This window comes from Sylvia atricapilla, chromosome 5 (genome assembly GCF_009819655.1).
Source record: "Sylvia atricapilla isolate bSylAtr1 chromosome 5, bSylAtr1.pri, whole genome shotgun sequence".
Classification (NCBI taxonomy): domain Eukaryota; kingdom Metazoa; phylum Chordata; class Aves; order Passeriformes; family Sylviidae; genus Sylvia; species Sylvia atricapilla.
The window spans coordinates 58,545,589-58,560,248 of NC_089144.1; the positions used below are offsets into that span (position 1 = coordinate 58,545,589).

The 14,660-nt window shown below is 39.4% G+C and overlaps 1 protein-coding gene across 1 annotated transcript in view; it reads left to right on the forward strand.

The window, feature by feature from the left end:
- The window catches only part of GYS2 (glycogen synthase 2), a 40,765-nt gene that overhangs the window by 10,758 nt on the left and 15,347 nt on the right, over positions 1-14,660 (forward strand). Inside the window, exons 3-7 of the mRNA XM_066319631.1 lie at positions 797-988; positions 1,425-1,610; positions 9,967-10,111; positions 13,833-13,950; positions 14,358-14,478. Of these exons, the coding sequence (XP_066175728.1) occupies positions 797-988; positions 1,425-1,610; positions 9,967-10,111; positions 13,833-13,950; positions 14,358-14,478 (762 nt within the window). The remainder of the gene's footprint in view (positions 1-796; positions 989-1,424; positions 1,611-9,966; positions 10,112-13,832; positions 13,951-14,357; positions 14,479-14,660) is intronic.

A 14,660-nucleotide genomic window follows, 5' to 3' on the forward strand; every position in this document is an offset into this window, starting at 1 on the left:
CTGACCTCTCTTCAGCTCATTGCAGCATCAGGGCTGGGTTCAGTCCTTGAGGTCCCAGCTGTTTTGATGGAAGTTGAATGTGAAATAATTTGACTTTGCAGACTGTAGCGTGGGCCCAGCTGGGTTGGGCAGGCCTATGAGCACAGTGAAGTTGTAAATACTCTTAGAAATGTTTAATTATGCTAATGGAGACAAAGCAGGAAAGCTGCATTTTTAGCCTGATGTGATTTTAGGTACTGAGATACCTTCTGACGGATCCTTCCACTCTTCCAAATGGAAGTGGAATCCTTCCTCTCTGTGATGCTTGGGAAGAAGGAAGAAATGTCATAGTGGATACAGGCACCAAGCATCAGTCCTACAAAACCTCTCCCCAGTAATCTAGCATAAATAGCAAAAGACTGGAGACAAATATGAGTGAAAGAAAATAATAATCTTAAAATAAGAACAGAGGTGGCATAGATACTTTTATAAGAAAACTTCATTATTCAAGCAAGTGCAACCTTCCTAACCTTTTTTTTTCTTTCTTTCATGGAAAAGAAGTTAATAGTGCAATGGAAAACTAAAATGAAAGTCTTAAAAATAAAATGTTCCTAAAGATTATAGTTCCCTTTGTTTCAATATTATTCCATGTATTTTGCAAGGAGAACTGCAAGTCCTGGGTGAGTAGGACTGTGAACACACATTCTTTGTGTGAAATACTTTAGATTTGATAGTGGAAGATCATTGTGCTAACTGGCCTTTACATTCACTTTAACATTTTCTTTCTATCCTTCTTATCCTTGCCTCTTTTCCATAGGTCTTTTTTGGAAGATGGCTGATAGAGGGCAGCCCATATGTCTTACTGTTTGATATAGGATCAGCAGCTTGGAACCTGGACAAGTGGAAAGGTGAACTTTGGGAAGTCAGCAACATAGGGATCCCTTTTCATGACCAAGAAGCAAACGATGCTGTGATTTTTGGATCATTAACAGCCTGGTTTTTGAGAGAGGTACAGTTTTTAAATCTAGAGATTTGCAGACCGAAACCACCTTGGGATGTAGTTCCTATTCTCATTTGAAAACTAAGATTTTTAGGAAGTTGATCTCAACATCGATCAAATTTCTATCTCAAACTTAAACACTGAGTGATCCTGTAAATATATTTATCCAGAAGAAGGGCACTGGGGCTGCCCAGTGTGGAGTCTGAGTGACTGTGCATGCCAGAACCCTCAGACACTCTAGAGAGGAGTCTCTTCTGAGATGCCAGAGAGGTACATGGTTTTCTTGGGTTCAGGATGAAGGCTGATGGACTCAAGGCACATGACCACTTAAAATTGTACTGTTTTGTCACAAGAAGGAAAGCAAGCACACAGAAGGAAAAAAAAAAAAAAAAGTTTTATTATGGACATGATAATGTATGTTTCATATATTTATTTCTATTTTCAGCTTTCCTGTCAGTTTGATGACAAGCCAAATATAATTGCCCATTTCCATGAGTGGCAGGCAGGAGTGGGTTTGATCCTGTCTCGATCACAGAAACTTCCCGTCGCCACAATTTTTACTACCCATGCGACTCTGCTTGGGAGATACTTGTGTGCAGCCAGCATTGACTTTTACAACAATCTGGACCAGGTAAGAGACCTTTTTCTCATTCTTCTCTGGTTATTTTAGCTAATCATCTCCTGGCTCCCTTTCTGTTTACTGTGTTACATTATTTATTGTATTTTCTGTCTTGTGTGATCAGCTATGACTGACCCACAGCTGGCTGTTGATTCCAGAGCACGGGAAATTGTATTTGTAAGATCATGAGATGTCTAGGCATGAGCACCTTTGTGTCATCTGACAGGTCTGAAAGCTCAGTGGAAACGTATTCAGCTCTAGCCAGCATCTGGCCCTTCAAGCGCAGCCTCACAACACTCTTAATGTAACACAGTAGAAAAAATAACCAATAGCCCTTCCCTTGCAAAAAATACCCCAGAACTGCAGTTGATGATAGTTGCTTTGAGTTTTTTCCCCCCAGCCTGCTTCTTAATTTTTAAAAACCATAATCAGTCCTAATTTCAAGCATTTCAGATTAGGCTTAATTTGTAAAATTTGTAACTGGCAAACATAGGAAGAATTTTCTGATTTCAAAAGACCCACGTGTGTTTCTTGGAGTCTGTGTAAACTGTCTATTGGTTTTGATTTTCACTGTTCTCTTTCCACTCAAAGCATAACACAAACCAATGTTTAAAGGACCCAAATGTTTTTAGCACTGCCCTCATCGGGGTACTTTGCATGATCTGGGATTTCTCATATGGTCACAGACAAACCTGAATTCATGAGGGTTTCCCATTCCAGCACGTAGTGAAGATGGAGATAGACATAAGAACCACATTGTTCATGCATTCCTTTGGCTAAAATCAGTAGAAAAATTACATCAGTTGGGTGTTTGAGGCTTGACACAGTTGAGAGCTGTCTTCCAAAGACAAGGCCTAAGAAGTTGTGGTGCTAGTGTGTGCTAGTGTGCTAGTGGCCTGACTCAGAAACAGAGAATCATGGAATGCTTTGAGGGTTTTTTGGTAAACATCATCTCATTCCAACTCCTGCCATGGATGGGGTCACCTTCCACTATCCCAGGCTGCTCAGATCCCCATCCAGCCTGGCCTTGGACACTTCCAGGGATGGGGCAGCCACAGCTGCTCTGGGAAACCTGTGCCAGGGCCTCACCACCCTCACCGGGAACAATTTCTTCCTCGTATCCAATCTAAACCTCCTCTCTGTCAGTGTGAAGCCATTCCCCCCTTGTCCTGTGATTCCAAGCCCTTCTATATCATCTCTCCTAGTCTCCTAAGTTAGTTATGGTTGTTGGGTGCATTAATAAGGCAGCATGAGTGTCACAGTCCTGCTGTGTAGGAGTCCAGACATTCCTGCTCTCTCATAGTCTCTTTATGTGTGCATCTGCATAATATAGAATTGTTTGTTTTGATTCTGGTTAGTTCCGTGAGCTGCAAGCAGTCTGGAAAGTAGTCTGTTTTTCCTCAAAGCAGCTTTTTTTTTCTCTTCATAATAACTTTTGGGGGCCTCACCCTTGTCTGTGTGCTCAGCAGAAAAGCTCATGATCTCACATCTGAGTGAACCCAAAGACTTTAACATATTTATAAACTAGCCACAGTAGTAATATAAATTTTTTTTTATTCACACATGACATGGGCACTTTTATGCTTTATCCTGCAAAGCCTCACAAATCCCATTGGCAACCATCAGCTATGTCACAAATACAGAAATGTCTATTCAGATTTTATTCTTAGAATATGCAGAATGAAACATAAGTATTAGTTTCAAACAGTATTCTAAATTGCTGTAAAACATATTTAAGGGAAGAAAATTGTGGATTTCTAGGCTATAATGCTTTATACCCTCTGTGGGTTGACATTTAAAGGTACTAATAGAGGAAATTATGTCAAAGTGTTACACTATTGTTTAATATTTGTATAGGGTGGTAAAACTCTTCCTGGAAAAGTTAACTGTCTTAGTGAGGGCTTCTTTGGCTGTGAAAAGGTCACCTTGGCCCAAAAGTCAGTTGAGACACAAGAGGTTGATCTCGAATTGTATAATTAAATAACAGAGAGGTAGACCTTCAGACATATTCTTGTTGTTGCCTTCTAGCAGCAAACTATTTAGGTCAAGCAAGGAGTTTGTCAGTGAAGAAGATTCTTTAGTGCTTCCTAAAATTTAATCTTTGGAGGAAACACTATTTTTTTAGAGCATTTCACCCCCTCCCACACCAAAGTAAAATAGCTGGGTTTCCTGTTTCAGTGCTATTGCATAAATGTTTTCCTCTGAAGTATAATTAAGCTCTCACGTTTGGCCAGTGTTTCACAGCTAGAACACAGTTCCCACCAGGCAGCAGCTGATGAGGCAGCAACTGCAGGATGTGTTGTGCCAGACCTCACAGAAAAATGTTTGCAGCACAGAACCAAAGTGTGTGGCCTTATTGTGCCCAGACACAATCAGGCACGTACAGCTCATACAGAGAAAAGAGGAAACCTCATGTCTTTGTTCTCAGTCCTCAACACAGTCCACAAAACGCTGAGTTAGGACACCTGGTAGACAGTTCTACCCCACCCACACAGTTCAGGACTCTCTCACTGCACTGTGAAACCATTGCTGTAGATAAGCAGGGCTGGAAGATGCAAGATCAGTAGAGTCCTGAGCTGTAGGCTACCAAAACTCCCTGTTTTGTGAGTTGAGGGCATACATCAGCCTGTAATCTGTAAGAGGACATTTTCTATGGGGCTGCAAACCCAGTTAGCCTAGTAGAGGAGAGCTGTGGATGGCTGGAAATGGGAGGGTAGTAATCATATTTACATCAGGGAAGTAAGACTGTAATGTTGTGCGAGTCCTGACCTCTTCCAGAGCCATCTGCTCTTTGCCTCAGTCAGAGATGGGATCCTGGTTCTTAGGCAGCATTACAGCTTAACAGCTGGACATGGCACTCAGGGCAGTGTGATAATTGATAAGGTGGTGATTGGTCAAAGGTTGGACTCGGTGATCTTGCAGGTCCTTTCCAACCTTACTGATTCTGTGGTTGAGGTTTGAGCTTATACAATTCTTATATTCTTAGAGCTTTAACTCAGTTCATATGGACTGGCTAAAATTTATCTGCCTCTGCTCCAGTGAGAATTTGGGTGTTAAACTCTCAGCAGATGCTCAGGAGTACAGTGACCACCAGAAGTAACACTGTCATGTTACTATTTAGTGCATATTTCAGTACCTAGATTCACATTTAATTTACTCTCACCCTGAAGAAAGGAAGGGAGGGAAAACCAAAAGAACAAAACAGGAGGTGACACGTACAGTAACTGGCAGTGTCTTTGTTTTTATTTAGTTTTAATTGTTTGAAGAACCCTGGGTAGATGACTGGGCCAGGAACTTCTCACTAAACCTATGGGTTGTTGATTTGAACTCTTCCAAACTCAACACTTTCTAATTTCAATAACAAGCAGGGTATGTTAGAAGTTTGATTCCCAAAAGAAGTTTAAGAACTTTTGTATGTCTAAATAGTCCAACGAACAGGGCATTTTTCCATTGTCTCCATGTCCAATGTAGCTTTTACACTGGTGCCTGAGATGGTTTGTTGCCAAGATAAACTGAACCAAAATTGCTAAAAGTTAAGAATTTCTGTGAAAAAAAATTGAGTTTGTGGAGCCTTTCTTCAGGAGGAATTGGTTTCTCAACTGAAGATTGAGAATGTTAGTCTGTTATTCTTTACCCCATTGTTTAAGGGGGCTGATGTAGTTTTTAGTTTGTTTTGCATGGGGATTTATAGACCAGCAGCTTTCATAAATTGACTGAGACACTTACAATCCAGACAAGTTCCAAGGTGAATAGACAGCTCATTTTGCGAAATGATTTAACCTGGAATTTCACCTGAGAGGTCATTATGTGAAATTATTTTTGGGACCACTCACCTGGCATCAGGGAGAAGTTTGTGTGCTTCAGCCTCTGATGCTTCTTACTGAAAAGACACTTTGAGTTTAGAACTTGGAACATTTTTATTCAGCTCATGAAGGTGCAGCTGAATTCCATTTGCAAAGTAGTGGAAAATCCTGTCCCAAGAAGTCTAACAGGAAAAGTACTAAAAATCCCAATGAAAGTGAATAGTCAAGAGCTTTTTTGCTGACAGTCTCTTACTCCACTTAGTGCTATACTGTCCAGTTTGTCACCCAGCTCACTGTTTCACAAAGCTAATCCACTTTGTCAGCAGACCAGCTGATGGAAATCTGACTTAAGCCAGGAAATTTCATTCTCTTTTGGCCTGGCAAAGCTATATCAGAATGAAAGTTCTCTTTGCACACGGCAACAGTCAATTGGAGGTAAATTTGATGTATGCTGGATCTTAAGGGAGTAGTTTTTACCTAATTCAGACAGTGGCAGCCAGTGAGATTATGCTGGAAGCAAAAAATGTTTCCATTCTACCTCTTAGGAGGTAAGGAATTTGAACTTCAAATCGCTCTCTTACTGTTCCTTTTTCCTAGATAATCACTTTGAGCTTGAGTATATCTGTTTTAAAAGACCAAGAGAGATTATTTCACTCTCTGTTTAAAATCCTCATGCATCAAATTTGTACCTTTTATTTGAATTACAAAGTATTTACAGCTACATTAGCCACAGGTTTTAATGGTGAGGGTAGTCTGCATTATTTCTGCAAAAGTGTTGTAATGTTTTATTTAGGAAAATTACACAAATTAATTCCAGTTTGAATTTGTATTGGTGTAACTTCTGTCGGTTTTCACCATACTTTTTTTTTTTCATTAGGAAAGCATAGCCACTATTAGTATTTAGACATTCTTTGTAGACTGTGACAAATAATTTGTCTTTTTCTCAGACAAGTATTTAGATGGCTAACATCATCCTTCCTCCTTTTCCACTCTCAAATGACTCTTGTGTTTTGGAAATACTTTGCAATTCATCTTTATAATTTTGAAGTAGGAATGGCTGATTTAGATTTACTACTTCAGTGACTGTTTCCAGGAGAAACATAACTGCTTAATATTCTCTTCTTTTTCATTCAAAGTCCGTCTTAGCTGTCTTAAACAGAATGTCATGCTGGGAGGCTCAGTGATTACCAGCTGTGCCCCCTAACATATTGAATTTTAAGACATGAATGAGATGTTATGCTCATTACATGGATCCATAGAAAAGACAGAAACAAACCAAAATTTTGCCTCGGAATTGCACTGCAGCAAATCCAAATTTTACTCCAAAGCATTACGCCTGTGGAACATCTTCCCCTTTTGCTTTGAAATTAGAGTAGCCTTATAAAGGAGTCATTTCCCCTTCTAATCCTTGCCATCTTTTAAATTCTAATAATCTGCTTGATGTCTACCAATCAGGGAGGGAGAGGATCCTCCAATAAATTTACAGTGAAGTGGATATTGAAGTTGTTGGTCTTTAAAGATCACTGAAATTGTTGGACTCAAGGATCTTAAGATCCCTAAAGGCTTCTGTAAACTGTTCATCTGACTTAGATTTTTTTTTTCCTCATGATGTAGCTGTGATCTGTGGCTTTGCTAGTGTTCCCATTTGCTGATGGCAGCAAACAAACAAAAGCAGGCATGATGCATTTCAGGGGTACCTCGCTTTGCTCCAGCTGCACTCAAAGGTATGAAACAGAATTCACAGGTGCCAGAGCTGGGCTGGACAGAGAGCAGGGCTCAGTGTTGGGCAGGAACATTGGGTTGGGGATGAGGAGCTGCCCTGGTGTCCTGCTTGTTTCACCATATTGTCCCATGCCCCACAGTGGCTCTAACTCTGGAGACTGTCAGAGCAGGCTCAGCTGTCTTTGCACAGGACTAGGTGGGTTAAATTTGGCACCTGCACTGTCTCATCAATTAATTTTCATTTAACCTGCCCTTCAACTTGGCTAAGGCTCTTTTCTGAAGTCACTTGTCTAGCCTGGTCAGAAGTGCATAGTTCTTATTCCACACTGAGGTCAAAAGTCAAGGTCTTGCTTTACTGATTGGTGCTGGAAGCTGCTGGAGAGTGAGGGCAAATGAAATGTGAGAGCCCTGTGATCTCTGTGCTTTCTAATGGATGTGGAATTGTGTACCTTTGCAAAAACATGCCAGAAATCCCACTAGCATACGCAAAATAAAGTACTTTCCATTTATAAAAGATGGAAAAATGAATAGTAGTGAAGAAATAAGCATTGATATGTGTTAAATATCTAAAGTCTTTTCATACATCCAAAGAAATAAAGTTAACTAGAAATAAGTCATAGTGCTTAACAATCTTTTTATGTGCCTTTGTCCCAGCAGTTACAGGGAGTGTTTATCTACAGTTAGTGAGCATGTCCCAAATTTAATTTTTAATCACATTTTGTAATTAAAGCCCATTCTTGCTGAGAAAGGGAAAAGAGAGCAACAACAACAAAAAAAAGAACAACTTTGAAGTTTGACTTGCTAGGAATTTCAAAAGTGATTTTATTAGAAAGCCAGATGTGTTTGAAAAGACTTGCATAGTTCTGACTGTGTAGTTGTGCCCATCCCATTCATGTGTTTGTCCAGCATGCTAAAGAACTGTCCCATTTTGTATCTTTTTTGCACAGAATGTTTGGGCAATCAAATGTGCAGTTAAGAGCTGCTTGTGAATCAGTTAAGTGTAAGCCAAGCATGATGCTGAGACCCGTGGCACTATAAGGAGCCAAATGAATTCCCCTTTATTTTTCTTTTCTTTCTGGTCTTTCTACTACTCGACTTCTGTGCCAAATGAGGTGACTGTTATGGAGAAAATATCCTTCTTAGTATCTGATGTTCTAAAATTCTTATGGGGAATGCAGAAAATACGATATATGAGGATACAACTGAGAAATAATAATAATTCCTAATATCATAATATTTATCATAATAATTAGCACATTATGTGGTAAACTGCATTTGGCAAATGTAGCAAAGCTCTTGATGTAGAGGATCATCAATACCAAAATAAAGCATCTTGTTTCCCTGGAGGTTTTCAGCTGAGATTTTTTGAGAGTCCTTTTTTTTTAGTCACACCAGGGTGGTTAGATTGGCACTTCCAGCTAACACAGTGGAAGCCCCTCTCCCACAAGTAGTGTAGCAGTGCTGCAGAATTAAAGTGGATAAAAGCAATTATCTTTCTCAGCAAAGCAGTTCTAAGATATCTGTATCTACATCTGTGTCTACACCTATCTAAGTGAAAATAAGAAGTTGTTTGCTTCACTCTAGTTCCCTGAAATGGTTCACTTTGCATCGACTTTCAGTGTGTTCTGTACCCGCATTAAGCTTTGCGGGACAGGTCACGGTCTAAATAGCTTTTCTTCTGTCCAAGTTCTGGAGTGCTAAACTGGCCATGGCAGGGGTCACACAGTCCTAACTATAGAAAGTGCTGTCTGCCCTGCCTGTGATAAGGGTTAAATCTATTATGGTCAATGAAGTTACACAGTCAAATGCAATCAGAATCAGGCCGTGCAGCCAGCATTAGGCGGCGATCACGACAGAGCTCATTGAGAGTCATCACCCTCCATGAAACTCACACAGGCCATTGGGCGCCCATGCTGTTGACCTTAGGGGCTCAAGACTTCTGTTTCCAGAAGTGAAACATCATGGAAGAGTAAGAGGATTGGGATTTAACTGAAAGCATTGACACCCTTTTTAGACTACATTGTAGCAATTTTGCCGCAGACACTGTTAGTGAACATTTGAACCTCTAAGAGCGGGCTCAAGGGAATTGTGCATTTTCTTTGCATCTGGATAACATAACCTCAGTTAAAAAAAGGGTAGCTGCAAGATTTAAAGGTGATTTAGAAATGCTTGAGTGTTTGGAATGTCTTATCTAGCAGTTTAACTTACATCTGCCTCTAAAAATCAAGAGAATTCAAACTGAAATATAAGAAGCAGCAAATAAACAGTGGTAGAGTTGGAAGGAAGAACATCTCTGAGTGTCAGAAAGTATTTCATATTCTATTTTCTTTTTTTCCCTTGGGATTTGTGACTGTTTATATCCTGCCTCTCCACAAAAGCTCCCTTTCTCTCTTGCCTACCTGTGATTCCCACCATTCTACTGAGTCCCCAGGTTCTGTTCTCATCCCCATTCCTTTTTTATTCCCTCCTCTTCAGCTGCCAGTAACCTTCCTGCTCTCCCAAGTTTTCCAACAAGCCCAGGGAAGCTGCAACATGATACACTGCCAGCCAGCAGGCCAAATTCCACAGATCCTTACCTTTCATGGGATCATTAATCTAGGTCTCCTTCCATGGCAGAGCTGCCATTTTTTTCAGGATCAAGCAGGATCTGAGAGCTCTCTTGCTCTTTCAAACTCCTTGAAGCTGATAAAATGGTTCAAAAACCAGAATGACAAAACAGCAGCATAATCACGTGGTTCTCATTCTCTGGGGAAATGGAGCCTAGCAGGAGAAACCTTCCCTGAGGGACAGTGTGATGGTCATGTCACACAGGTGTCTTTTTTGTTTGTTTTGTTGCTTAACAGTTTGACATTGACAAGGAGGCTGGAGAGAGGCAGATTTACCATCGGTACTGTATGGAACGGGCATCTGTGCATTGTGCCCATGTGTTCACCACAGTCTCCCAGATCACAGCTACAGAAGCAGAACATATGCTTAAAAAAAGCCCTGGTAAGACCTGATTTTGGTTTTTTAATTGTATTTCCTCCAAATGCCTTCATTTCCTTAGACTGAGTGAACATAATAGAGACAGATATGCAAGCCAGATATGAAGAGAAAGAACACATGCGCAGGCGTGTTGGGCCATGCTACAGTGATTAGCAAATTTTCCATGGATGCTAGGCTTTTTTTTGCCAGGACTCCTCAATTTCAGGAATTTTGTCTGTGGCAGGGTTTCCATGCTTTTAGAACTGAACCATGATAAGCTTCATATGGATAAAGTATTTTCTATTAGGCCAACAAGGAGAGTTTGAAAACTAGTTGTGTGCCCAATAATTTGTCTGGTTTTCCCCTTGATGTTAGTCTCATAAAATATGAAGCTTAGAAACCTTGTCCTGTTCCATTCATGGATTTTGAGTAAGGTCATGATCGCAGTTTGATGTGTCATCAAAGTTCTCTGTAAATCGTCTCAGTGCTTTATAGGGATAAGCTCCACTACTCCATGTGCAGGTAAGCAGCATGAGGGGAAAACTGCACAACAGTTTTGGAGACTATTTAGCAGGTGTGTTTGTATCTTGGTTATTTTAAATATAACAGTGATCATTTTTTTATTTGTTTGTTTGGGTTTGGTGTTTTGTTTTGGTTTTGTAGGGTTTCTTGTTTGGTTTGTTTTTGGTTTGGTTCGCTTTTTTTTGGGGGGGGGGGGTGGTATTTTTGCTTACTCTTTGTAGAATCAATTGTTGATTTGCAATGCTACATATAGTTTGGGATTGTTACCCTGGTTAACTTCAATGCTTCAAGCACACTGTGGTTCCTGAACCCAAACAAAAGAGCTGTTCATGGAATCCTTTGCCTCATTCCTGACTAGCTGTTAACAGGATGGTGGACTTTGATTATCTTTAAATTTTATTTTAAGCATGAAAGCCGTGTCTTAAAAGTCACTGAAGTAATTTCAACAGGGATATCTCTGAAAGGTCCTGATTTTTGCGAAGTGTAGAGCACTCTGAAAATCAGACTTTTGAAGCTTTTTTTATATAGGGATGAGAATTCTCCCCACCACAGCTACCATTGAAAATCATAGTCTGTGTTTTGGGATTTTAGGAGACTGAAATGAGTCTTAATCCAGTTTAATTTGAGGAAGAAAATCTCTAGACTGTTCACGGATAAAACATCAGTTGAAACTGAAGAGAATTCCTTGCATAGAGATTCATAGGCCTGAGCTTTTTGTGATTATTCTTGCAACTTTGAAGAAACCAAGTAAATATACTTAATGTTTGGGTTAAAAATCTACTGACACATCATGCTTCATGTTGACACAGGTAGAAAGAAATTCAGTAGAAATTGTCACCCCAAATCCTAAGAGATGGCTTTAAGTGGAAAGTATGTTCTGATGGGAATAAGTACTTTAATAGTTTCTCTGAATCCAGGACCACAGATAAACTGTGGAGGAACTTATTCTCACACTATTTATTCTCTCTGAAGTTGTGAAATCTGCACTGATTTTTTGGGAAGTTCAGCAATCCTTCAGTTGATCATTGAGCTTCAGTTCTGCAAAGAAACATGAATACTGAAAGCATGTGTACATTTCTCCATCCACTTCAAAAAATAAACCTTTAAAAAAAGGATGCTGAATTGACACAATAATTTTTATTTTGCATTTATTGAGATATAAATCTTGTAACCAAATTGTTAGCTAAAAATAACTAAAAAATGTGTTAAATTGAGCTATCTCTGCTACTCCTCCTTAACATCAGACTTAGATTACAATTTAAATTATTAAATATCATCACTTGGAAAAGTCCTTTTTAAATTTTAATAAACCTGATTGCATAGAGAACTTTTGCAGCAGGACAAAGGCCAATTTGCCAGTCTAAACCTGGCAGAATGACTGCTTGCTTTATGCTGATCCCACTTGCTGCAGTTGTTATGTGATCAACCATTTATCAAACCGTATCTGTCAAAAGCTGGAGTATCTTTGACATATCCAGCAAGTATCTGTCAGTGATCATAAGTTACGTTCTTGTGATTTGAAAACTAATGTTATGGGATTTCTAATGCTTTCACTCAGATATGGAACATATTTCTCATTAGCAGTAAAGAATCAGGCTTCGAATCAAAATTCCAAGAGACTCAGAATCAGTTGAGTCCTAGATCTGGGCTTCCTATCTGTATATGTTGGATCAAAATCATAGATGGAAACACTGAAAAAGTACAAGTCAACTCTAAATGTTAGTGATCTATCAAGAGAAAACTTCATCCTATGCTAATATTACTTAAATCAATGCCAGTTTCTTTCCTATAAATACAGAAGTCAAAACGTTCTGATTTGACCTACTTGGGATGATTTTTCAAATAAAAATATTGTTTATTCATTAAACAACAACAAAAACCAACCAAAAAAAGAAAAACAAAACCACAAACAAACAAAAAAAACCCCACCAAAAAAACCCAACCAAAACCCAAACTAGTTAGCATAGGGACCAAGCTTTCTTTCATTACTTGATCCTCCACACGTGTTCAAAATATTCCTGCATGTTGAGCAGAAATAGTGAACTGGGTTCTTTGGGCCACCACATTTGTCATGCATCTCAAAGCCCTAAACACGAGATGGATTGAGCCCCAATCCTCATTGAAAACCAAATTTTAAGTACCTAACGTGAAGATTTCCTGGTCTTTAGTTTCAAAGGTGGTACTCCAGAAACAGATCCATCAAGACTTGCTGTTTCATGGTTACTACTAAAGGTTATATTTTTATCTGTTGCAGTTTAACCTAGAGTGTTTCAGGACATTCTACAGGTGAAAGTTTAATCAGAGATCACTTACATGGCAGGGAAACACAGACTGTAATTTTCAAGGAAGAAATGAAAAATGGCAGTGGCATTTGCATAATGTCAGGCAAGTATCATAAATCAGTATATGTCTGTTTCAGGCAGTTGTGTTGCCATGAAATACATCTGCTGAGGAACTGGCCTTCCCTTTCATTTCCATTCATAACCTGGCTCAAAGGACAGAAAATGGCATTCTTTCCATTTACTTGGACTGGATTTAGGGCAAGCCTTTGAATAGCTGCTGTGATCTACCAGGAGGGCTGAGTGACTGAATTTCAATGCCTGTCCTCTGTGTATATCCTTTAAAATGCTGGAAATTAACAACTTTTGATTTTAAAGTCCTTTAGAATCTTGGAGGAGAGCAGCAGTAAAAATGTAAAGTGTACTATTCCATGGCTCTTTTTAGGGGAAATGCAACCAATTACTGGAAAGAGGCTGTTTTATGAAGGTTTCTTGCTTACTCTCTTTTTTGATAAATCCTCAGAAGTTTTGATAGAATGGACATCTCTGGTGCCATGCAGTAAATAAGGGCATAGTACAGCACAGTTTCTGCACCCAAGGGCTCTCAATCTGTAGTGATAGAGCAGGCAACAGTGATATCAAGGATAAAGAGGTAAAGGGCAAATTGCACAACAAACATATGGCTCAATGGAGACATTACTGGAGTCTTGACAGGACAAAAGGTCAGAGTCTACCCAGTGCTGAGGACTGGTGAAAGCTGCTTTGATGCTGCAGACAGTGGAGAGCCACGTGCAAGAGCTTTGTGGAGACAGTGCTGTTCCCTCCCTCCGAGTAACATAAGGACATAACCTGTTCACATAAAGCTGAGAGACACATTGGTTCTTTCCTTAAAGATTTCTCTGACTTTGAAGATGTCTACCTCTGCCTTTTCTCTGCTTTTCCAGATGTTGTCACCCCAAATGGCTTGAACATTAAGAAATTTTCAGCAATGCATGAGTTTCAGAATTTGCATTCCATGTACAAGGCTAGGATCCAAGAGTTCATTCGAGGTCATTTCTATGGGTATGCTTTTACTTTTCAAAAATTAGCAATGCTTGTCCAACAATATTTAAAATAAGAACAAAAGCAGGAGGACTAACAAGTACTTCATAGAGGAGTAGAAATGTTGAAACCAGCTTATTCAAATATCTGTCTGGGATTTCTCAGTCAGAAGCTAAGGGGAATTTTAGACACCAGATCTGACTCTACTTTAACAGATTGTTATATCAGACAGCAGATCCTGATCTGTTTGTAATTTACCCAAGATGCAGTTTGTCAGATTAAGATAGTCAATTTAAAGCACAGCAGAAATGCCTCACTTTCATTTTTCTTTCACGATAATAAGTTCCTCCAGAATAGAAAGCTGTTGAGTGTTCTGTTTGATTGTATCTTGAGAAATACTTTGTTCTTGTCTGTTTTCTTGCTTTCAGCCACCTTGACTTCGATCTTGACAAGACCTTGTTTTTCTTCATTGCTGGGAGATATGAGTTTTCCAACAAAGGAGCTGATATGTTTCTAGAAGCCTTATCAAGATTAAACTTTTTGCTGAGGGTAAGAAAGCTTATTCAGCTGTTAAGCATAGAGCTTATGCTCAAACTGACCATACTGTGGAAGTCATCTGCAAGAATTCCCTTTCAATACTCTGGTTTATAGGAAAGAAATAAAGGGATATTCACAGTTTTCATATGGTTCTTCCTGAACCATCAGAATATATGATTATTTCAGACAGTTTA